This window comes from Falco rusticolus, chromosome 5 (genome assembly GCF_015220075.1).
Source record: "Falco rusticolus isolate bFalRus1 chromosome 5, bFalRus1.pri, whole genome shotgun sequence".
Lineage (NCBI taxonomy): Eukaryota > Metazoa > Chordata > Aves > Falconiformes > Falconidae > Falco > Falco rusticolus.
The window spans coordinates 70,560,423-70,585,422 of NC_051191.1; the positions used below are offsets into that span (position 1 = coordinate 70,560,423).

The following is a 25,000-nucleotide window of genomic DNA, read 5'->3' on the forward strand; positions in this document are numbered from 1 at the left end:
GGGAATACAACCCAGATGTCTCCTTTCCTAAACAACTTCCCAAAATTTGTATACAGTATTCCTTATACAGGCTTGAGGAATTACTGGTGTATGCTGGGAGCCAGAGCATATTACATTTGGTCTGATTCAGCTAGCAGGTGGGGGTTCAGCCACTGGATGTGAGGCTGACCTTGAAAAGGGATGGTAAAAGGTCAAAAAATTTGCATCTCTACATTGGCTGGGGTTTTAAAAGAATGCTAAGGGCCATGCTTAGGTTGGGGTGGTGTGCCTGTGCGCTTCTATATTCAAAGCGGATTGCACAGGCCACTTGTGCAGGCAAACAGCTGTGGCCTGAATCACAGCCCTTGCAGGACCGGGCAGGAGCCATTCGCTGCACACCCGCAGGCGAGGCTGAGTCGGGCGAGGCGTGCGGACCCCAGCAGTACACTGCGGGGGGAGGCCAGCTGCAGAAATGGTGCTTTGCACAACGCGCTTGTGTACAAGATGTTAACGCTTGCACCTTGGGGACTTGGGGGAAAAAGCGTTTCTTCACAGTGAGTTATGAAAACAATTTGAGTCTGTTCGAAGTTCTTGGCTCCTCCTGTGTCTGAAATTGTATCAGGACTACTACTATGACTACTTTTTCTTCCTTCTCTAGCACAGTACATAAGGAGAAAGACATCAAGAAGGGAGCAGGCACCCGGTTCTCTTAAATTCTTTTAACCATACCTTTCCAGACTTGACTGACATGTAATAAAATCTTGTGGAATATTTAAGAACCTATTTCTGAGTGAAAGAGGCTGACAGCCCTGTAAGGACAGTGACTCACCTGGCAAGAATAATCTTTGCAGTACTACAGAGGACATAACGGCAGGTAGGATGGCACATCAGCGGCTCTATGTCACTACTAAAGGAGCACATTGTTTTCAGAAAGCTGACCGAGAGAAGATCTCAGCATTGAACCAGGGAATTTTTGGTTATTGGTTTATAACGTCCGCTACCATTTCTTTGAGTTTCTTGAAGTCTTGGCTGTGGTTTGAGTACATAAGCTTCTCAAGGGAAACTTACTGCATCTTCAACACTTCCAGACAATGAGCGGAGCCAGCTAACTAGTAGTTTCCATCATCTTGTGTATACTTGTGCGAGTCACATCCATTTCTACAGGAGATGCTCAGATCTGTGTCTTTGTAGCTTCTTGGAATAAACAGACCTAAGGGACACAGATGGGAGTGCCTGACTCCCCCATACCAGTGATAACTATTCTGTTTCCTCATCCTGGTGTCCTTAAAAAAAGTAGGTCTTGTACACAGTTCTCTTATGAGAGTTAGGCCATTTTTTTTAAATTTTTTTTTAATTTTTTTTTGACACAAACATCAGAAGCTGCCGAGGAAGCTAGACAAGGAAGGGAAAGGTGATAAACTTGTGGGGAAAGAAATACTTAGGTAAAGGTGTGGATGATTTAGTTGCATATTTCAGTCACATGTAAGGTTTTTATTTTGGAAAATCACATTTTAACTATATCACCTAATTACAGAATCTTTATTCTTCTGTGTAACAATTCATATTAATTAAGATATACAGACTGGGGCAGGGGCAGAGAAAGTGATTAAGTGAATGAACTTAAAAAGTGAAAACTTAATCTGTGTCATTTTAACTGTCAAAACCTGCTTTTGATATTACAGCTACTTTTATGTCACTCTTTGGGTGGCTAAGGGAAACACAGCAGTGATGTGTGAAAGATATTGTTTTCATTTTATGTATCTAAACAAATACCTGTGGAAAGATCAGAAAGGAGTGATGTATGTTCTTCTGCAGCTCTACTAAATGTATGGCTTTAAAACAATTTTTTCATAGGTCATGAAGCAGTCAGTCATAAATTGTAAGCTGAGATATTGACAAATGTAAAAATTAAATTTAGAAAGGTAATGAGTTAGTGCTAAAACAAACTAACTTCTGAAGTCGCTAGGACAAAAAAGCCCTGCAAAAAGTAGCAGAAGATGGCTGAGGTAATAAGGTCTCTGATATTGATAGTCTAGAAGAAGAAAATTAAAACACTTGAAATGTGTGAACAGAAATTTTTTTAGATGCTTTGATACTGTTCATTCCAAAGTGAACAGAAAGAATATAGCCAAACACTGAAGAAAAGCTGTGTTTTGCAGTTCACAGGAGAGCCCACTATCAAATCCTTCCAGGCTTCATCCTGCTTTACAGGAGTGGCTCCAGTCAATACACACTTGCTGTTTTCACAGCAAACCTTACCAAAACTTAAAGGCACAAATAGGCTGGCCCTGTACTGGATCCAGAGACTGGCTGAGAGCTGTAGTATCCAGTCTTTGTCTGTTAAAGTGGAAAGCAGTGCCACAATGTTCCCCCAAAGAAAATGCAGGACTTAGCAGTAGTGCATGAAGAGGTTTCCTCAAAAATCCTCAAGACCAAAACATCCCACTGCGTACAAAAGTCTTGTCCTGAATTAAGAAAAAGTGTAACAGTTTAATGATTATAAGAGAGAGTCCAAGAGATATGGTTTGGAACATTGTAAAATAATGCCTGGCTACACAAAGCTTTTACCTCAGCTCTAAATAAGGGAGTTTATACTGCAGTTAATATTGGTGCAGATCCATTTTTAGTATGAATAATGGGAAGACAAAATCTAAGCTACCAATAGCTATTGGTGTTTTGAGAATTGTCTGGCAAAGATTTCTTTTGAGCAGGGTTAGGTGGTGTGGCTGTAAACATGCTAGCAGGTAAGTGCAAGAGATGACTTTCCTACCGCTGGATGTGGACCACCATGATCCAGAACTTCTATCAAGCTGATGTTTCATGAAAAATGAAAGAGAAGAAAGGAAACTGAACTAGCAAAATTTGACTGAAAAACTAGGTATGCTTTCCGAAAATGTGACTAATGTAGGAAACAAGACTGCTGAATAAGTAATATTACTTGGCACTTAGATAGCACTTCACATCTTCAAAGCACATACTGACACTAGCAGAATAAATCTTACAATCACCCTGTGAAATATGAGACAAAGATACCAACAGACAAGTCAAACTGCAATCAGTTGTGAGTTCCTGGCTTTAAATCCTATGCTCAAACCAAAAGTTGAGGGTCCCCTCAATAACATGTGAGTTGTATTGTGTATTGATTTAATTATGTGTCTACAACTTCAGCTGTAATTTGATGCTAAGTCAGTCAGTTGTTAGAGCCCATTTTGTAATTTGATGCTAAGTCAGTCAGTTGTTAGAGCCCATTTCTATATCAATCATATTATCAAATATATATAAAATCATATAATCAAAATAGAGCATTTCTAGATGAAAGGCAAACTAAGGGAGGAGGCTTGGTAACACACATAAAACAAAATTTCAATTTGTGTCTCATTTTACACATCTGAAATACAATCATCTGTATTGAGTGTACAGTGTATCTGTAAAGGGTGCACTTTACCCTGTAAAAGATCCGTCAGAAATCAGGGGCAATGCATGGCTGTCATCTTCTGAAAGCAGACCAGGTCAAAATTGTCAGCTCATTTTTACAGATGTGAACTGTCTCAGGGTGACAGATGATGTTAAGCTCTGGTCTGGAGGTCCAGAGTATAGGGCTGGGGACAAGCTATTAAGTCCTTACTCTTCTGAATGTGTGGGAGGAGGATTTACCACCTGAGTGGTGACTAAGGCTTTCTCGGTCACAGTCAGGTAGCTGTTTCCTCGCTCCCTCCAACCAAGCAGGAGTCAGAGTGAGTCCAAGGTGTGATGGGGATTGCTTGCTGTTCTGGCTTGGCCAAGCTGCGCTCACTGGCTGGGGAAGGTGGATGTTGAAATGCAACTTATTCTTGCATCTGTCTGTCTTCAGACAACAAAGCACAGTGCAGAGAGAGTTCTCCCACCTGTGCTGTAAGTCAGTAAATAATTCCATTTTTCTTTGGCTGAAATCTTCTGGCAGTACAGATTAGATAGGCATGAGCACATTTCTGAATTTCTGTTAGTTTACCAAGACTGCATAAAATGATGTTTGTCAGCAGACTTCTCTCTGCATGCATGCAGACAATACCTCATTTGTCCAAAGGTCTGCCCGTTCCTTCAGAATTTTTAGATAAATTTGAACTTGCAGAGTTTGTACTACTTCAGCACTTTGCATCATGCAGATGCAGCGTTGTATGTTGTTTTAGGAACATAGCCTTGGTTACTGTCTTGAATATGTAGAAGTGATTGCAGTTGGCTGTTGTAAGACAGTCATTAACGCTATAGAATTATATTAGTAGTTGATAACTTCCCTGTCCGCTGCAGCAGATGTCCTGCATTCTGCATAGTCTGTGGTTCTTCTGCATGTTTAGAGCTCTGGTTAACATCACTGAAAGTTTAGTGCAAGGAACAAGCACAAGATGTGCTGTGGAAAACCAAGACACAGAGCAGGTAAAAGTGACACAATCTGTCTCAAAATTTTGAATGATATTATTGACTAAAACAGTTTTTGAGTTAGGAGTTAGATCAAAAGATGGATGGTCTTTAAATATAATCAGTCTGAAAGAGGTTTTTACGGGAACAAGTGACTTCATTTATTCTGAAACAGGGTGGGGGGAAATAAAATCCAGTAGTATAAAAATGCAGATAGCTGCACGTTCGGTAAGGCAGTACAAGGTTTCTCCCTTAAATAATGTAATTGCCTACAAGTTTAACAGTGATGCTGCAGCTAATCACTAGAAATAATGTAGGCGTGATAGATAAGCTTGGAGTTGAAAAGTTCTAACAATGCAAACATAATATCCTTGGGTTTGGATGACTGATGAGAGTCCATACAAAGAGTAGTAGTACAAAAAAAAATATTGGGCTTGAGTAAAGCAGACCTTGAAGGAATGCAAAATGAGACTCAAAATATCTGTCTGAAACTCAATAATGTGTATATAGGGAATCAGAAGTGAAGGAACAGAAAGTGGTTGAAAAACACTCAAGGTTTGGGCAGGGTCTAATGAAAAGTCTTTTCAGTAGAGTCAGAAGAGCAACAGGACCCTGTATGGGTAAGTAAAGGACAGAAGTAATATGTAAGGGAAAGAGAGATGTTGGGGGGGCGGGGGGTGGGGGAGGAGATAGTCGATAGTCTGTAAGGGGAGAACAGAGTTATAGTGTGTACAGTAAAAACTCATTTGTTTGCAGTTTGTTAAGCTAGAAACCCAGACGTGCATGCGATGCCACATTTTCTTATGCATTTATTTATGTGGTTACTGAACTGTACGCTAGCCTATACAGCCATATCTGAGGGGAGATAGTTATCTGGGGCCGTTCATATTTGCCATACCAGGATGCCTGGCAACTCAGTTTGCTAATTTTGTGAAAAGTCTGTTCCATTAATGGTATTCCACTGTAATCAGAAAATAGCAATATACACCCTCTGCTGAGGTCAGGAAAGAAATACCAGTGTAAGAAAGATAACATGTGTCAGGTCTGTACCTGTATGTTTGATTTTGTGTTATCCACAACACCACTGGACTTTCTCCCTCTGCCAGCCTGGTTTATGAACAGAAACAGTGCTATTTCCAAGTACTTCTCACCAGAAGAATACCAAGTCAGGAAGCCAGTAGATGGGTAGGATTGTTTGAGGTAGCTGAATGACTCCTAACTTATCATCACCTTTGACAACTCTGTTAGCTTCTCTGTTTTTCCATGTGTAAAATTAACATTGCACTTTTGATAGGACTTCTGTGAGGTCTAGTAAATTAGGGTATAAGCAGAAATATATTCCTCTCATTTTAAGGCAGAAATTTTCCATGCCAATGCATGAAGATGGAATACCTTGGTCATGACTGAAATTGGGAAACAGAGCAAGAGGAAGTCTGGAAATTTTCTGGTAGAAGCTGCTGACTCTGGTTTCCCAGTACAACTGACCCTAGGGGCAGCAGTGGAGGTGGGATCTGGCACTGCTTGCAGTGGTACTTTAGGGTAGCGGTATGGCGCACTGCATGATTGACCATCACTGCCAGTCAGCAGTGCATCTGCTTTCATAGCACTCTGCTCAAAATGTTCTTTTAAATGTAAGAGTTATACTGTGCCTCCTGTGCGCCTGTTTTGCTGTGCTCTGGTGTTTGCTCCCTGCACTGCGCCAAATGGAATGAGCAGTATGGCCCTACATGAAATCACAGAGGAGCAGGAGTGTGGTAACTCCCTAGAAATCCTAGGACTTGTCACTGGATCTCAGAGAAGGGTTTGAACCCTGATCTGCAGGTTTCTGCTTCTTGAGCTGTAAGAAAGTGGCCATTTGTGCTTCAACCTTGAAAACTGGTTGTGAAATAGTAGGTTACGGTGAGTAGGCATGTACTGACAGCATAACATACTGTTGAGAGGGGTCAACCTTCTATTAGCAAGCTATCCTAAATGCCTGAATAGCATTTTTCTTTTGCTGATATTCAAGATCTTTGCAAAGCATGTTAATTAAGGAATATCTAAATGGTATACTTTCAATTTATAACAACTGATGCAGAGAGGTGAGAAAGCACTCCTGTTGCGTTAATTTTCCCCATGAATGAAACCTTGTTTCTATGTTAAATAATTTGTTAGAATTTGAGTTAAAACTTCTGAAGTTTCATATCGCCTCAGACTCAGAAATCGTTGCACAGTGAATAGTTGTAGTTAAACATGCCATCAAAATAACACGGCTTCCTAGCAAAAAACTTTGCATCTGTGAAGCTCTGGTATTGAAGGTAATGGTTTGAGAGAATGCAATTTTAAAACATGGAAATATTATGTAAAATCAATAGATGTACAGGGTACTATTTATTTCTCTGATATATCAGGTTGTTTTTTTATTCTATCAGCAGCAGGTGTTAAATTCTACTAAACCAGTGAAAAATAGAAATAAATATTTAATTTACTGTATCTATCAATTATACAAAATTGGCTCATGAAATATTAAAGTATCTTTTAAGAGATTGCAAGTAGGAACACTAGTTAGAAAATCAAATTCCTTAACAGAAACTTAATAAAGATGTGGGAATAAACTAAGCATGAATTTAGGGTTGTAGGTCCTGGAATTTTTTTTGTTGCTTTTAAAGGTGGCAAGGCCTACTGATCATGCCTATCTAATTTGAAGGTGTATGCTCGTGACAGCAGGAATGTGAAATTAGACTTCTAAAGAGGAAGATGTTGAGTAGAAAAATACACTAGGACTATGTAATCTTGAACATCAATAAGTTATCTCAAAACACTATGGACACTTATTTGAATGAACCTATTTACTCATAAGGAACAGGAATACAGTGGAAAACAAAGAAGCTTAACAAAAGATGGCCACAAACATAAGTGAAATACCTACTGAGGTATTAAAGTGGGACAAAAATTAGTCATGTTTGCCATAAGGACGTTATGGATAATTTCCTTACTGATAAACTGGGTGTTAAGACACACTGAGGTTAATACAAAAACATGCACTAACTTTTAACAGATCATGTACTAATAGTGCTGATGCTGTATTTCAAAGTGTTACGTCATTAAGTGCAGATAAACAGGCTGAAACCCAAGCTGGCTGCCAGATTGCATGGTGCTGCATACACATTCCACACTGAGCTAAACAAAACTGCTTATTCAAATGTGAACATTTATGCTTGTGTTTAACATTTTCCCTTCCGTATGAGTTTAAGTGCTTAACTGCAATTTAAAAGGTCTTCTTAATAAACTTTGTCAGTCTTTTCTCAAAGGAAAATATTTCTGTTACAATATGACCATAGGATATGGTCCTATTTACTGTCCCTGGTTCTGGGCTGCCCAGTTCAAGAGAGACAAGGAATTGGAGGGGTGTCCTTTGGAGGGCTACCAAGATGGTGAGGGGACTGGAGCATCTCCCTTATGAGGAACAGCTGAGAGAGCTGGGCCTGTGTAGCCAGGAGAAGACTGAGAGGGGATCTTACCAGTGCATACAAATATCTTAAGGGCGGATGTCAAGAGGATGGGGGCAGGCTCTTTTCAGTGGTGCCCAGCGGCAGGACAAGGGGCAACAGGCACAAATTGCAGCAGAGGAAGGTCCATCTGAATATGAGGAAAAACATATTTTCTTTGAGGGTGACAGAGCACTGAAACAGGCTGCCCAGAGAGGTGGTGGAGTCTCCTTCTCTGGAGACACTCAAAAGCTGACTGAACACAATTCTGTGCAGCCTGCTTTAGGAGAACCTGCTTTAGCAGGAGGTTGGGCTACATGATCTCCAGAGGTCCCTTCCAACCCTGACCATTCTGTGTTTCTGTGATACATCAATATTCTTCAGGCATGTGCTCATTTCCGTGGTGTTCAGAAAGAGAGCTCCATGGCTTTTTCCAACTTGCCTCTGTGGTTGCCTGCAGAATTTTTGGTGAATTGCACAAGTAATTTGAACTTCCTTGGTAGGTACCTGGATTACTTGAAGCCTGTCTCCCAGGCTTTCTGTGCTCCTTTGATTTGTGTTGCCAGAGTGCAAACCGTGGTGGGAAGATGTTGAAAAGAACAGAAGATATTCCCTTCTTTGGAACTATACTTTGGAATTTCATTCTCTGAGAAGTGTTCCTGATTTATGTTTTTTTTAAAATTCCCTTTCTGAAATGGTAGGTTTTAATTTCAGCGTCTCTCAGATAAACATAGTCAGACACAAGAAATTGTCTTACTTTATAGTTACCAGAGACAATAGCTTTCCCAGAGCTGTCTGTAATAGTCCTGCTTTTAAGAGAGCTTTTTCAAAGGCACAGATGACAGCAAAGTCCGTAGTCTTCATGGCAAGTCAACAGGGATCTGACATCTGATTGTCATTTGCACCTTTGATGTTTCTTCCCCTTTAGCATTTGCGCTATAAAGTGATTTCCCTGCAGTGTACAACTGCAGCTGATTTCTCAAATTGAGTTCTCCCTAAATCTAAGATGTAGAAAAAATTTTGTCAAGCAAAAAGTCTTCTGTCCATCACTTTGCAGTTACACTGCCAATCCAATGTCCAATTTACCAGCCTATCCCAAACATTGCAGAGGTGAAGTCTTGTAGCTTATCAAGAAGATTTGTTAATTCATCCCTAGCCGACCAAAGAAGAAAGAGATTATGATGTTCCATATTCTGTGCAGCACATTAAACTTAAATTATGCAATACAAAATTATGAATCATGTATCTTCAAAAGCCTTCTTCCCACTGGTTCTGGATAATGGACATGTAGAGAGCTCAAAGGAAACACAGAGCCTTCCGCATAAATGGAGCTGTGAAATGAACCCAAGCCCCAGAATGAGAAAGCAGCTTGGTGGGGTGTGGTGGAGGGGATGCCATGTTTCTCATGACTTCTGGTCCCCAATAAGAGGAGGGGTAGCATTTTCAGGTCGTGCCCTGATAACAAGATACCATATACATGCCGTTGATAGCTAGCTGGTTACATTTATATTGTAATCAGGTACTGTATGTTCAGCTACTCTGGATATAAGCAAATGTAGCTTCACAGCAGTTTGCTTGGTTGCCCGTTGCAGCACGGTTGCAGCTTCGAGGCAGGCTCCTCTGGGAACTTCAGCTGGATGGACCCTGTGCAATTGTAATGATGCCATTTCCAGCATTTTCTGGTGCCTGGGTTAGAATTACAGCTCACTTAGCTTTAAACTAGCTGTCTCCAGAGTGTACTGCAGAAATGCTGGTTTGTTGCTTAGAAGGAAACCAAAAAAAATCCTAGTAAAATAAAGAGCTACTCCATGCTTTTGAACAACTTCTTGGCGAGTTCATTTGCAGGGACTTGCTTATGTTGGGAGGTAAGAACTGAAGGTAGGAGAGAAACCTAGGAAGAAAGTAATATTTTTTTCTTTTGAAATGTTAAAGAGATTAACTAAAAAAGAGTGTTAGTGAGGGGTAAAGAGAAGCCTTTATGTTTGAAGGGTTCCTGTGCCTTTTTTACTCCCTAAGAATACAGTTTTGGAGTGAAACACAGGAACATACAGAGCTCTTTGCAATCTGTGTATGAAAATGCTGCAGATGACAAAAAATAATTATTAATTAGGAATATTGCTGCATTTTGTTACTTAGGAGAAGGGTTCTGCCAGTTGAGGTTATTGTCTGATGTCTGGTTTGTGAAAGACAGAAGCAGGATAGGATCTGAGACTGAGTGGAATTTTTAAATGGTGGAAGGCAAAAGGAAGAAGAGAATCTGTTCCAGGTTGGAAGGAGGCAACTAATATGGCATTTGAGGTATCAGTGATATGTTTTCTGTTATTCCTGGCTGTGACTCTGGTGTGGCTTGTAGGTTTTCTACATTTTAATTTGCTAGATTAGGTGGGACATCACATAAAGAGTAAAGTAGTCAGTGAAATGTAGAAAGATTTAGATCATCATGATAATACAAAGCTTGCAGATGCCTTTCCACAAAATGTGAGTTGCTACAGCACTGATTTTTATGTTAATTTACTAGTGAATAATTTAAAAAGACCTGTTTATTTTTTAATAGAAAAGAAAGATATAAATTGGCTGAGTGTTCCTAATGTTACTTACAGCTGCCATTGAGCAGATGTTATGGATTCTTAGTGGTATGCTAGACCAAAATAAGTTTTATGAATAAACAAACAATTTCTTTTTACTACCAACTCTTTCAGGCTGATTCTCTCCCAAATTGACAATAAATGGCTTTTTAAAGTCTCCTCATAAATAATTACCTTTCTTGTGCCACTTTTTTCTAGGCACTTGGATTTTAATTACAATGATGAACTGTTTTAATAAGTTGTTAAATAATTTTATCTTTTTAGGGCTGAATCCATTTTCCATTTCTCTGACTTCATTGGTTCCTGGGATTTTAATTCTTTTAATTCTTGCTAGTTCAATTGATGTTGCACTTTCACTCCCCTTTGTAAATTCACATTGGAGAAGCGAATAGCAAACAGCATACAGCAGCATCTTTTTATTCTTAGCTCTATGCACACACCCCCATCTTAGTTTGCTGGTTAACAATGGTCTCCTGTTACTAGTAACCGTTCTGTTTAACTCAGTCATGTTGATCACAGAAAGTTCAAAAAGATAGGTAATTAAATGAAGACAATGTGGTTTTGCTTCGGGCTAATATCTGAGGGCCTCAAAGCACTGTACAGATTTCTAGCAAAGTGAATACTGTGCTTAGTTGATAGATCAGGGATATGCAACACTGCTATACTTCAGGCCAGTGTTTTCCAATGTAAATACTTATTAGATACCTTTGTATGTGATTTGATGTAGAGAAATGCTGAACACATCATTCCTTATAAGTTCAGCTATGATTCAGTATCTGTAAAAAAAAGCTGCATTATTGCAATGTGCACGTCGTTATTGGAACGTGGGAGAAAAGAACCAAGTGGCAAGTTTTTAAGCTTCCTCATTTTTAGTCTCCTGGCATTATCAAGATTTACTTAATTAAAAGTGTCTGCTATTAAAAACAAAAGCCCCACAGATCATGTTAAAACTTTCATAATCTTCTTTCAGATTATGTATGAAACATGGAACATGGTGGTATGTCTCATGATCCCACTCCTGACACTGAATAACTGCAGCCACTACAGAAATATTAATATCAATTTAGATATTGTAAGAAGTCATAGTTAAAATGGTGGATCTTGCAAAGCTTTACTTTTATCAAGTTAGGGTCTGTCTGTTCACATTAAATATCTGTTTCTTTGGGGTGCAGCATTGGGTGGCTTTGCTTACCGTTATGCTCCGTATGACCTGAACAGAGCATGCTTAGGACCAAGCTCGAATGGAGAGAGTACTGCAAGTTTTTGCTATTTATGTCAGAAGCTTAGGATTACAGAAGGGAAGGTACAGACCAGGTGGTCATGCTTCCTGATGTGATGGTGACCCCATCACTACCACGGCAGGTTGGCAAGTGACAACTCGGTAAAACACAGGTAGTGTTTTGCTTGACCACTTCTATTTCTGAACGTGTAAGTGTGGATGAAGAAGCCATTGATACCAAAGTGAAGCTCTGAAATATTGCCATGCAAAGCTACAAACTTTAGATAGATTTTTTTTTTTTCTGTAAGAAAGACATAAAATGTACTGTCTCAATGAATAGTGACATTTAATAACTTGCCACTAAATACCTATGAGGATATATATACATCTAACACAAAGACAGTTTGATCCTCAATTTCTTTCATTCACAGTATTTCAGTAAAAAGATTGGAATGCCAAAGTACAAAATTATAACATATATTTAGTGTAGGTTTTTTAAAATGTAAGCTTATATATAAAATGTAGATTTGAAGATTGAAATACCGTCTTAATCTCACCAGTGAACTAATGAAATGTGCATTTCTATATCAGTTTCAATTATTTTTAACCAAAACCCAGGCAGTTGTTTAATCAGATTGTTGGTACTTTTGGCTTGAGATCTCACCATGACTGCGGTCCATGACCAGCTCAGCACAGAAGCTGTTGACAAATGGTGGTGGAGAAACAATGCCCCAGCACGTTAAATACCTTATTATGAGTTGCTGTCTATTTCTGACTATGCTTAAGGGTCTTTTTGATTTCCTTCTTTTTTTTTAAAGTACTGCTCAGTAGATTGTTATGCCAGAAAAGTCTGACTGAATTTATCAGCAACATGCCTTCATAAAGCATCCCTTTGAAATAAAATTATTAGTTTTGCCATGTAAGCATCGTTAATAATACAGTGGGGGGAAAAAAGGATTTCTTAAAAGACCAGAAGAGTCTTTCCCTGTCCCCAGCAGAGAGTTGCCTCCTGCTTGGAGTGTGGCTGCACAGTTAGGGGGTTTGGTTGTGTTTTTCTTGAAGGGGACTGGTAGGCTTTTTGGTATTCATGCTACCTGAAGAGCTAGAAACCTTGTAAAACAACCCTACTGACAGTGGTGAAAACATCTGTCAGTCCTGGATCTTCTCACCCACATTGCAGCATACACATGTGGGCTTTTGCTGTTTTGCCAGATGTCAAATTATCAAGTTGGAGAAAGAAGAAGGAAACACTCTGAGGGGCAAAAACTTCTGGGAAACAGGAGCCGTGAGTAAGATTGGTACCTTTCAAAACCAAGCATAGCTCGTCGTTTTACTGTGCTACCTTATATGTAGGTAAGGCCTTCCAGGGTGTTACCCTTTGGGTATTCGTTGCATCAAGAGAATGCCCAACACATGCACCCAGGGATCCATGACAGAATCTACATATTTGTAAATTGATTGTACTGAAGGCTTTCGAGTATCATAAAAATTAAACTAAAAGTGCCTAACATTTTCCTAGTGATTGCATGGGAGTGGATTATTCAGCCCTCTATGCAAGCTCCTAAGTAACCTATTTTACCTGATCAGTAAAAGCCAGGAGGAAACAAGGACATCCATCACAGATGAATCCAGTGAGATCTGGCATCTTATATGTTTTTTTCAGGCAAAGCCAAAAGCTTGACATTGGCCATGAAATGCTCTTGAGAAATGCCTTTGGTACTGGAAATCCACCCAGTGCTGAAGCTTCCAGCTGTGCCAGCTGCCCTTTTATGTGTAGGGAACAGTGTGGAACAGGGGCTGATGCTGGCTGTTTGTCCTCTGCATGACAAAGAGGCTAGATGCTGGACAGATTCTGACGGTGGCATTAAGACATGACTTTTAAATCTCAAAAATCAATCCTGCCTTTCTCTGGGTTAGGGTTGGAACAGACTCTTAAACTGCTTTTAGCATGAGGTGTTGAAAAACACTCAAAATGACATTGAAGTTTCATGATTTTGGCTGTATAATGTATAGTTTTTTTAAAAAATCTTTAAAATTCATAGCACCTTCTTGATAAAGTAGACTGATTTTCTACTTGCTCTGTTCAGTGTGGAGTATTTCCAAATGGGTTTTAAACAGCTATTTCTTCAATTTGAGTAATTTTGTTACAAGCTAATAAAGAATATGTAAGCATACCTGAGTTTTAATGTTAACATATTTGTTTCAAAGTTGGTATCAACATTAAAAAGCACAAAGCTAATGTGATTGCTAAAATGTGGTATGCAATATGCCACGTAGTGCTGTGATTCTAAGCAGCCATGCATATTTATTATTTTCTTCCAAATTGCAGTGCTATTACTGGTAGATATATCAGGGTTTTAGCCTCAGTCTGTAATAACGTCATGTACTGGACAACATTTTGTGAGACTGAGATGTATTGATCCAAACCCATGAATGCCAAGAGGGAAAAAGCCTGACCTAGATCAGTGCTGTTTTAATTATATCACAGTTTAGGATAGTTTATCATTGTTCAGATTAGTTTAAGTGTGAACAAGTAAATGATGCAATACAATTCAGTGTTTGTAACAGAAGCTTAATGAGTTAGATTTTCAAATCAAATCTAGTTTCTCCCACAGCATTTTGCTTTTTCACCCAGCCTAGCAGGAGCATGTGGCTCAGTACTGAGAACCTGAGTGCCTGCATCTAACCTGAAACAAGAGACTCAACTTTTTTTTAGCAGCAACCTGTGTGTTACTGGCAAAGGAATGAGAATAAATGTTATGGTTCCTTCTCAAACACACAGCATGCCTTTAGCTGCTGTATGTGGGACACTAACACTGCCAAAGCAGGGAAAGTCACCATTCCTTTCTTAGCCCCTGACCATGGCCATATACTTGTGTTTTATAACCTTTAGCTTTTTTTAACCAAATGGTGACTTTTGGATACTAGGGCAATCTGCAAAACTCAGCCATCACTATTATTGCAGCAAGGAGTCGGAATGAGGTATTGAAAGATACGACTGCCTCTTTTGTAGGTAACTGCTGTGTAATTGTGGGGACGGTGGCAGTGATGGCAGAGAGGGAGCAGGTCTGCTGCTTTGTGCCTCCATGCGTGCTGCAGAGCACTTCCACTAGATTTTATGCAGGTACTGCAGCTACTTTCACCACTAGCACACTATCTATGCTTTTTTCGATTGTTTGTGGTTCTTCTACTCCCTTCCCCTTATCCTTCAGGTATTTTGGTAGCTCATGGAACAGCCACATCTTAAAGCCAATGGTAACCAATACTCTTTTATCTTCTTGTACCACTACTGCTACTCCTTTGACCCTGTTCACTCCTCTCTCCACTGGATAACATGCGCCACAGCTACCTGCTTCTGTTTGGTCATGTGTATTGTGCTGGAGGAGGCCACAGATTAGGGCATTTGGGGCCGGCAGCCACCAGCACTGCCTCCTCCCGTGGGTGCACACTGCGGTGTGCTCTTGGGCTGAGCTTGTGCTAGAGCAGAGAGGAGATTTGCACGGTCTCTTGTATTTTGTGCCTTACTCAAAATCCGAAGAGTTGTGGCAAAAAATAGCCTGCAGAGTAGTCTGTAAAGGAAGACAGGATTGCAAGTGGCTAAGTTGAGAAGAAAGGTGTATTTTTTCCTCAGTGATTTAATAGTAATTTTAGGATTAGGTGTTGGAATGTATTGATTTATTTCTTCTTTCTACCTTTGGCTTGTCATGTGTCATTAGGCAAACTGTATAACCAGTTCCAGTAATGCCATCTGCAAAATTAAGTAAGGTTAATATAGGTCATACACTGTAAAGCCCTTGAGTGTAATACATGGTACACAGTTTTAAAGAAGAAAAATGAGATCTCGGTAAAGAAACACGATATTTAACAAGCAGATAACAATCCAGGAATTCCTTAAGCTTCCCTGTGGTCCTACTAGTCACTCTTGGAAAGATATCCTGCTGCTGCTTCTTCGGAGAGGAAGAGAAATGGCTGTTCCAGCAGCACGTAATTGCCTGTGCTGCTCCTGCACCCTGGCATCTCCCAACACTGCTTCTGCCTGCTGCAACACGGGAGGGGACTGGAGCATGTTTCCTCCTGTGCTTTAGTGTGGTTTGAAGCCTAAAGCCAAGAACCACCATTCACCGGGATTCCAGCTGTGGCCTTTGAGCCTGGAGCACGTGTCAATTATTTATCTTCTCTTTCACCATACCAAATAGGGATTGGATTGGAAGGAATGCTCTAAAAATAGCAAAAGCCCATGCTATATAGCCAAGCAACAGAAGGTGGTATGGATCTTTCTGTTGAATCTTCTAAAGAAACACATTTTAAATGAATACACAAGAAACTAATACTAATTAAGTAACAGTATTCTGTGGAGACCTGTGGTAGGCACTATAATAGTGCATTAGCAAGCTATGCATAATTCAGCAATGCTGAATTCTTTCAGGTATCATCTACAGGGGATTTTGCATAAGTATGGTCTTAATAATTTGTCCCTTCGTGTGCATGTGTAAGTGTTCCTAAAGGCATCATTTGGCCTGCATAACACCTATTACTGGAAGTGGTATGCAAGAGAGGAAGCATCCATTGAGTGTTGAAAACCAAGCTGAGATGATAGGATGGGTCATTAGAAAGTTATCTTACTTGTAAACAGACATTAAACATGTAGCCCTATGATGTGATTTTTTAAATATTCTTTCCCCCTCCATGCAGGCACTTTTCCAAAAGGTATTGCAAAAAATAGCAGTTCACAAAAGACCAAGTTATAAGCTAGCATTTTAAAAAATGGTCAAATGGACAGGCATGTGAAAACATGCATAGGCATCTAACCAAGTGGTCTGGCAGTGGAGTTAAAGCTACATGGTGAGCTACTGCTAAAGTGAGTTGTCACAGTTTTGTATTCTCTTCTCAGTGGCAAAGTTAAGCTAGCAGGGAAAGTATTTTATCTTGCTGCTGGAGTAGGATAAGGACATGTAAGTGGACAATTACTGACAAGAATTGGCTACTACATTAGCCTTTTATATCTTGCCCTGCCTCATTTTCAGAGGGTAGATAACTTGGTTGCCCCTAGTCAGGCTAATTGTGTGTAAATCCTAAGACCCTTATTTCAGGTACTCATAAAATAGAAAGATGATTTGCTAATGGGACATCATGCACATTTGATAATGTACTATCCTGTCATTGCTTACCTTGTCAGCACAAGCACCAGGGCTTTTTCAGGTCCCCTCAGCAGCATGCTCTTTTTGCCACCAGTCCTAGAAGCCCTGGAAGGGTACGTGTTCACTCTACGTCACCACATATTGCTATATCTGAGTTGCAGCAACCAAGATAGTATTTGTGCTCATTGCAAGTACTTACAAAGTAGTGTGGCATAATTGTCCCTCTGCAAGCGTGTCACTCTAAACTATTGTTTAAAACTGCCAGACGCATCTTTGTTCTTTATTAAGAGTAAGGCAACAACACAGTCTGTAGTTACCAGGAGATAATCATTCCCCAAGGGCATTTGAAGCACTTCACAACCAAAAGGTTGTGATTACTCCACGATTGCTATACTGCTTATTATTCCTTATTGCTTAATTATGGAACCAGAGTGTGCTTCCTGGGTACTGTCATCTAAATAAGATTCTCCAGTTCTCGTGCTCTGCTTCAATGTTACGTGGACTGGGAAGCTTTGTAGCATTTTGAGATGATAGAGGGGATAGCAGAGCGGCAGGCCAGGCTCTTCTGGCCTTCAGGAACCAGGACGTTCAATCCCTGCCCTGCCAAATGCTTGCTGAGAGGCCTCGGGCAAGTCACTCATCTTCTGTATACTTCAAGCTTTACACCTGTGCTCAGGTGCTACCACAAGTAAGGCTGTGTGAGTATCTAAAACAGAAATGATGTAATGGACTTCATCTTGACCTTTAGGTATACGCGCTGTGAAGGCACTGATTTTCTTTTTAGCATGCGCACCTTCACCTGGGTTATTCTGAGTGGTCCTTGGTGGATTGCAGTGGCTGAGGGTCGTTTGTGTGTAGGGGGTGAGAGTGCAAGGGAAGAGGGCATTTAATATCTTAAAATACTCTACCTGATTTCACAAGATGTGTGACTGCAGCCCAGGTGGTCTGGCTGCTGATGACACTGAGAGCTCGGTTGCTCTCAGCCAGAGAGAGCCTCTCAAAACAGAGACTGTGGCACTGTTCACGTTTCTTGAGGTTTATTCAGATTTCCATCTCTGGTTAAAGCAAGCTGATGGGGTTTGTGCGTGTCAGGCTGTGATGCTGTAGTGTATCACACACAGGTGGGTTACTAGGTTGGCAGCCAGCCCACCTGAAGTGGGCGCGTGATGCTGCTGTGTTTCAAAAAGGCTTTGATGTCGCCACTCTGGACTGATTCAATGAGTCTTACATGAGTTGCTGCCTTTCAAGGCAGCGCACTGTTGTGGTTACACATTGGAAGAGAGTAGCGAGCAGCACATTTTCCAGGCTCACTGAGCCTACAAATCTACCCTGAAGAACTATTTTTTTGAAGTCTTTGTTTTAATGTTTCATTGAATCATGTAACTTACTCTATGGAAAAGGAAAGCCATCCAGCATGTATTTTAACCTTACAACTTGATTTTTTGGGTGTATACATTTGTAGGAAGATGATAAGATGGGTGATAAAACTCGGTTTGTAAATCATCACCTGTTTCCAGATGAAACTCCTGCTGAAGTTCATTCCTTAGTCTTGTTTTTGAAAATCTGAATAAGAAATAAACTTGGTGAAACTCCCTTACACGGTTGGCGTAAATTCAACTTAATGAGGTGCTTTTTATGGTAGTGGTCAGTTTTTAAATCCCTCTTTTCATTCCTGAAATCTAAACATTAATAGCACCTTCCATTGTGGTGCTCCCTGCTAACATGCGTCTTCTGTCTTCTGCGAGAGGCTGCATGCAGTCCCGCTGGCAGGCTCTTGTGTCATAAATAGAATTTGTTCAGGAAATAAAAATTTATTGTTTTCATTGTTAGAGGATGCTACTAAATTGGCTGTATGTTTGTCTAATAATCACATCTAAAGCTGATTATTCTGGTAATAGCCTTAAGATATTATATAAAAATAAATATATAAATGCACTACTTTTGTACTAATACTAGTTTTTAATCTCTTCTTGTTTCTATGAAGTCTGAATGAGATTTTCAAAATTGAATAATAATTTGATCCGTTAATCTTTTGAAGCTAGTAATTTTATTTTCCCCTCTTTGCAGTCTCTGAGGCTCGCAAATGAATAGAGCTTCATTACTGGAGTCTGCATTTAATAACCATTATCCATTATCTTGTAATTAAGACTCCCTGTAACGAATCATGAGGACAATGCAAAAATACATAGTACATTTCTTTAATGAACTGGAAAATGTTCATCTTGTTCTATTTAGTAATGAGTTGCTGAATAGTCGTTAAATCCACTGGAGAATAGAGCTAGATGGATTTTGAAGACTATCTTGAGTTTGTGGTTAATCTATTAGAATTAAAATTTCATCTTCTATTTTTATCAACAGCTGATTAGAAGTCATTCTGTTTGACCAAATTGATTAGAAGACCATATACAAGGGCAGCTGTTGTTTAATGAAAGTTTTTAATGAAACTGTACCATAGAGACTTGTAATTATAAGACTTATAAAAGCTTTGACTTACCTTATACTAGAAAAAATGAAAAGTATCGCACTGAAGGACTTTAAGTGCTACATTTTGAAAGGGAAATTAAAAATACAATTTGGTGATGTTGAAGTTTCACTTCCACTGTTACTTGTTTTAATATGACTATCAGATGTCCATAGTGTCTCTCTGGAAGGGAGTAGCTGAAATATGTAACTCAATTGTCTCTCCTATGTGCTCCATTCTTTGCAAAGCTCAATCAACTATTAATTGCCTCTCTTGCACGTTGCACTTTCTCTGGAGTTAGAACTTTTTTCACAAATAACTGTTTCTTTTTAGAATGGGAATTGTTGCGGGAGGGTGCAATTTAATTACCAGTGGGTGCCTAGTCAGTGCCTAGGAGAAAACCGTGGTCTTACAAGACGTGCTGCTAGCGATACCATTCGGTTATGTTTAAACCACAAGGCACAGAAACATGCCTGGCTTTGTCTTAACTTTCCACCAGGCTGAGACCTCGCTGTATGCCAATCGACTGTGTCATCAGGAAGATGGGTCTCTGGAGTGTGCCACAGCACACTGTCAAAATGTAATCTAGGCAACTCTTTAGTTTGAGCCAGTAGTGAAACTTTCCTTGCTTACTCTAGGGGATGTTGTAGAGGCATCATCATTCAAATAAGAGAGAAAACGGACCCTAAGCCAAATTTGAAGTGGAAGCAGATGCAGTTCCAATTGACTTAAGTGGATGATGCACTACTACACGATGTTTGAATTATTCCTCTTCTTCTCCCGATTACTTTTGATAATTAATGATCCCACAGTACACCTTTTCTAAGTGGGTTCCCTGGGATGAAGTGCGCCCTAATGCAATTAAAGAAGTTTTGTCATTGTATTGTGTCAGTGCAGGATCATACACTGCAAAGCAAATTTTTTGGTTAGTTTCTTAGCTTTTTTGTTACATTGTTCTACAGGATTCATTTTAAGCTAACCTGGAACAGCAAGAATGCACAAGAGCACGACACAAGTATTCAGAACAGGCAGTGGATAATATCATTCACAAGTGAGAAACCAGGAAAAAAAAAAATAAGCCAAGGCTAACTCTCCTTCCTTAAATAATACGGATGTTTTGACCTTGTTACTGCATTATATTGGACCATGGCTTTTAAGTAGAGTAATTTGCAATGTTACAACAGCAAAATGCATGAGAAGGGGGATTTACCTTAGTTTATGGTATGCCACAGCTGGTTTTGTAAGTACACGTGGGATTTCTTTCACTTCAAACAGCTGTGAGAGATACAATAGTAGGCTGTCAAATATGAGACTAAATAGAGTAAAATTCAATTAAAAAAAAAAGAAAATTGTTTCTGTTTAGAAAGATCCATGTGGAAATAATAAAATTTTGATTTATGTGCAAAATTTGCTTGGAGGAAATAATCCCCGTTGTTGTGGTTAATCAGACACATTCCTATTCATGTATATATACATACTTATTGAGTGTCCATACAGGAACATATATTATGTTGGACTGACCTGAAGACATTGTTGGTCTAATAGCTAAAGCAAAGACCTAAGAGTTGGGATGTTCCTTTAGCTGCTGGGATGTCTGACTTTCTCTGAAACCAGGTGGGTATCATCCTGCTCTAGCCTCAACCAGAGCAAGGTTAGCACCGACACCACAGGGACGTACGTGTAAAGGAATGCTTCCTAATTGTTGTGAAGAATAAGAACATCTTTGGAGGGAGTGAACTATGTATATGCAGAGTGCTTCTTGTTCTAAAACTACAATAAAGCTTTTTACTTCCTTACAGGTTCTGATTTTATAAAGACATCTACAGGAAAGGAGGTGGAAAATGCAACCTTTCCAGTCGGAGTAGTTATGATGAGAGCCATTAGAGAATTCTACTGGCAAACTGGCAACAAGGTAATTCTCACTATCTTATAAAAATTAACCAAACACGCTCACTCAGAAAGAAATGAAAGTGTAATCGCTTCAAAATGCAGTACATATAAATCCACATAGATTAGCTTCCATGGCTATATGAGCAATAGGTAATGGGACTTCTCTCTTGTATGCCTCATTGGATTTGCTAATATTTGTATACTTAAAAAACCCCCAAAAGCCAACAAAACACTTTTGGCTTTCCTTCCTCGAATAAGTGTCACTTCATTCCTTAAAAGTTCATGAAATTTGATGCATCCCTTGCTGCATTTGGATTTGTTTTGTTTCACCATTTAAGGTATTTAAATGTTCATCTCCATTAATAACAGGGCAAATCTTGAGCTGACCGTGACTAGTGTACTCCCACAAACCTCTGCGGAGCTATATAAATTTATAGCCATCAAGAGTCTGTCCAGTGTACACAACTGTTTTTTTTAAATTTTTTTCTGGCAACCCAAGGGATAAATTCTGCCCTTTCCTCCCTCGCCAGAGGGGCTTTCCAAGGGGACAAGAAGGCATATCCAGTTGGATCCTGTTGTTTGGGAGGGAGGGAGGGAGGAAGGGACAGGGCCTGGAAGAACATTATGTTCTGTTACAGAACATTTTTGTGTCAAACCACTGTCAAGTGAGGTCAGTGAAAGCAAAGAGCAGCAGGAACCATAGGGCAGAGCCAGTGATGAACTCTCTGTGCATCCATCCTTGCACTGAAGCAATGAGACAGGAGGAGGTTATACAGGAACGCTTAAGTCACCTCTCACCTCCTTTATCCACAGGCAAGTGGGGGCTGCCAGTTAGATCTGGTGCTGGTGTTCAGCAGAGGGCTTTGTCCTCGCCTGCAGCCTCAGGGAAGGAAACTGTATCCCTAGCTGAGACCCTCTCCCCATTTCTGGGTCACCCTTCTGTCCTCTCCACCTCACCTTTCTGTCCCTTCTGCAGGTGGCCTTTCAAGGTATGATGTTAGGACATGGGATGAGAAGTGGGATATGGGCTCAGGTGCCTTCAGGGGCTGTTGGAGTTTGAGGAGCACACGACAACAGGGTAGACGTGTCCATCTGCTCTCTGTAGTCATCTAGATGAGGCCAGTGTGGATCCCTGGGCTGTCCTCACTCCTCCGTTCCCCAGCCTGCATCTCTCTCTGCCACTCAACTCAAGCAGCTCCCATCGTCTTGCTTCTGAGGGAGCATCCTCACTCCTGCCAGCCTGAGCCATATCCCTGGGACCACGCGACTCACCTCAGTGCCTGTGCTGCTCACAGCAGCTGTGTGCCAGAGCTTGGGCTCTGCTGCATTAACACAGCTTTGTACCTATAATTGGATATAAATGTTGAATTCACCTTTTTCTTTAAAAGGATGCATTCATGGTATAAAATGTGTTATTAAGAATGAGTGGTTATGTCTGTGTGCATGTGTATGTCAGTGAATTAGATGTAAACTGACTTTATGTGATTTTATTAACTGAAGACAATATTATCAGTGACAAGAGATTTCTAAATGGTTTCTTTAACAAACTAATTTTGCTGCTGTAGGGATGCTTTCTGGCAAGGCGTTGGCTGGGAAAAACAGGTTAATACAGAAATTAAACTTCTTCGAGGAAAGGAACAAGTTGCAGAGTAACATTTATTGAATGATAAGCTGTGGTGGTGATATGAAAAGTGTGCAATATAATGGGAAATAATCTTTTCCTGTCATTATTGAAAGACATACATAAATTGGTTTTTCTGTTGGGAAAACCCCCAATCCAGAAAAACTTATTACTTTTAATAATATAAGGTGAAGAGAAAATTCTTGAGGAGATGAACTTATTAAGCAAAATAATGAAATGCTGTGAAACAGCAGGAAAGTGGTAGCTGGACTTTGTACAGCTCTTGAATTAAATTCCAACCCCCCTTCCTTTTTGCGTTTTTATGGCAGTCAGATGTGCCATTTGGAAAGCGGGTAAATGGAGGAGAGGACAGGCTCGTCTTTGTCAGCTTTTTTGCAAAGAAAAGAGCTTTCCGAATTTGCTAAAAGGAGAAGGAATTCTGCATGATGTTTTTAATTCTCTTATTAACTCTATTTTACTTGTTTTTGCCACAGATTATCTCAAAAGAGCTGTAATATTTCTAGGAAGAAATCTAAATTTGAATTTCATTAGAATTTCTCTTCCTGAGGGAAAACACATTCCCACTATTTTAATTTATTGTCTAGAAGATGCTTTTCCAGTTGCTGTGTATTAAATTCCTTTTGAAAATCTAGTGTTAACAGATGTATGCATACACTCGTGCACCCATCCATCCACAAAAAACAGTGTTCATGTTTTGGATTTATCAAGCTTTTCCTGTTATTGTTCTTTATAATCTTATTGGAAACATGCTGTTATCACAATGCTTCATTATGAGAGAAGGATTTATTCTGTGTTCGTTTGTCCTGAGATCACTATAAAAAAAAAATGACCAAACGATTTAAAAACAGATGCTTTTGGTTCTACTGTTATATCCATAAGGCACAAAGAAATCCTCAATACAGTGAGGTTTCAGGAACATATACACGGAAATCAGAACGATAATTCTTGCAGAAGGAGGCTGATGGGAAGGAGTACCCAAGCTAAAGGTTTGTGGCAGAGGGAAATGTAGAAGGAATCACTGTGCGCTACAGTACAGATCATTCAGATTTTTATTTTTTTTTTAGTGCAGAAAAGTATTCCTAATTCTTGTTTTTGAAGAGTTCAGTAATCTGCTGCAGGCCAACATTTCGGCTAATGCAGGTGACAAATTGTTTTGTACGGGGTTTGATAGCTGCATGTCACAAGCTCTGCGTCAGAATGAGATGTGTTTAAATGGCACGTAACCAAAAGACTGGCATGAGGCATACATGCCAAGTCACCTCCGTGCTGGCTCTGCACTGCAGGTTGAGCATGGCATTCAAGGCATGCTTCACCTCAAAGATAGGTTCTTCTTGGCATGTATGCCTCTGCATATGTGGCATTTCACCTGACCGTGTATGAGACATATGTCACATCAAGTGTCTGAAAGCATATCCAGAATGTATTGGGAGACAAGTTTTGCAGTTCCTGTGAAACACAAAACTTTCAATTTATGGTAAAGACAGACCTAATTTAAGTCTCATTTAGAAAATTTTAGTAAAAATTAAACCACTGATAGGTTTGAATATGCAGCCCAGTCATGTATAACTGTAGTGCACAGGGGTTTTATAATGTACAACCATCTCTCACTGCTCTCCACATGAGTTGGCTGGCTCATGTGCTTTATTTCAGCACGTTTAGTGTTATGTTATTGCACGTATATTTGTTGTTATATATTTGGAATTAGTTTGTGACGTGGGCAGTAGGTGATACACAGACATCCCAGGTTCTGCCTGAATCCCTCAGCACTACAGGCAAAGTACTCCCATTAGACCTCAAGCCCAGCTCCTGAGAAAGTGCACTGGGGTCAAAGAAAGCATTACTCCCTCAGTTGCTGTCCCTCGTGATGAAAATGTTATCTTTCGCAGTGATGGCTGTGGCTTGATAGCTCTCAGCGCTAGTCCAGAGTTTATACTGTTTGCAGTCAGATACATACCGAGCAGAGTTGTTACGTACACCACAGGCACTTAGAGACTGCAGGTGTACAAATGCTGATTGCTCTTCTAGGGTTACTGATGAATGAAAATGTGTGTTGCACTTCTTTTTTCCTATATAAAGGTTGGATTTAAACCTGCTGGGGGCATTCGGACAGCAAAAGAAGCTATTACTTGGCTTATGCTGGTGAAGGAGGAACTGGGAGTGGAATGGCTAACACCAGAGCTCTTTCGCCTGGGTGCCAGTAGTTTGCTGGAAGACATTGAGAGACAGG

The 25,000-nt window shown here is 40.0% G+C and overlaps 1 protein-coding gene across 4 annotated transcripts in view; it reads left to right on the forward strand.

The window, feature by feature from the left end:
* DERA (deoxyribose-phosphate aldolase) overlaps nt 1–25,000 on the forward strand; it is a 57,365-nt gene that overhangs the window by 28,107 nt on the left and 4,258 nt on the right. For all 4 annotated transcript variants that reach the window (XM_037389500.1, XM_037389502.1, XM_037389501.1 and 1 more), the window contains 2 exons: nt 21,041–21,153; nt 24,850–24,999. In XM_037389500.1, coding sequence (XP_037245397.1) covers nt 21,041–21,153; nt 24,850–24,999 — 263 coding nt within the window. The remainder of the gene's footprint in view (nt 1–21,040; nt 21,154–24,849; nt 25,000) is intronic.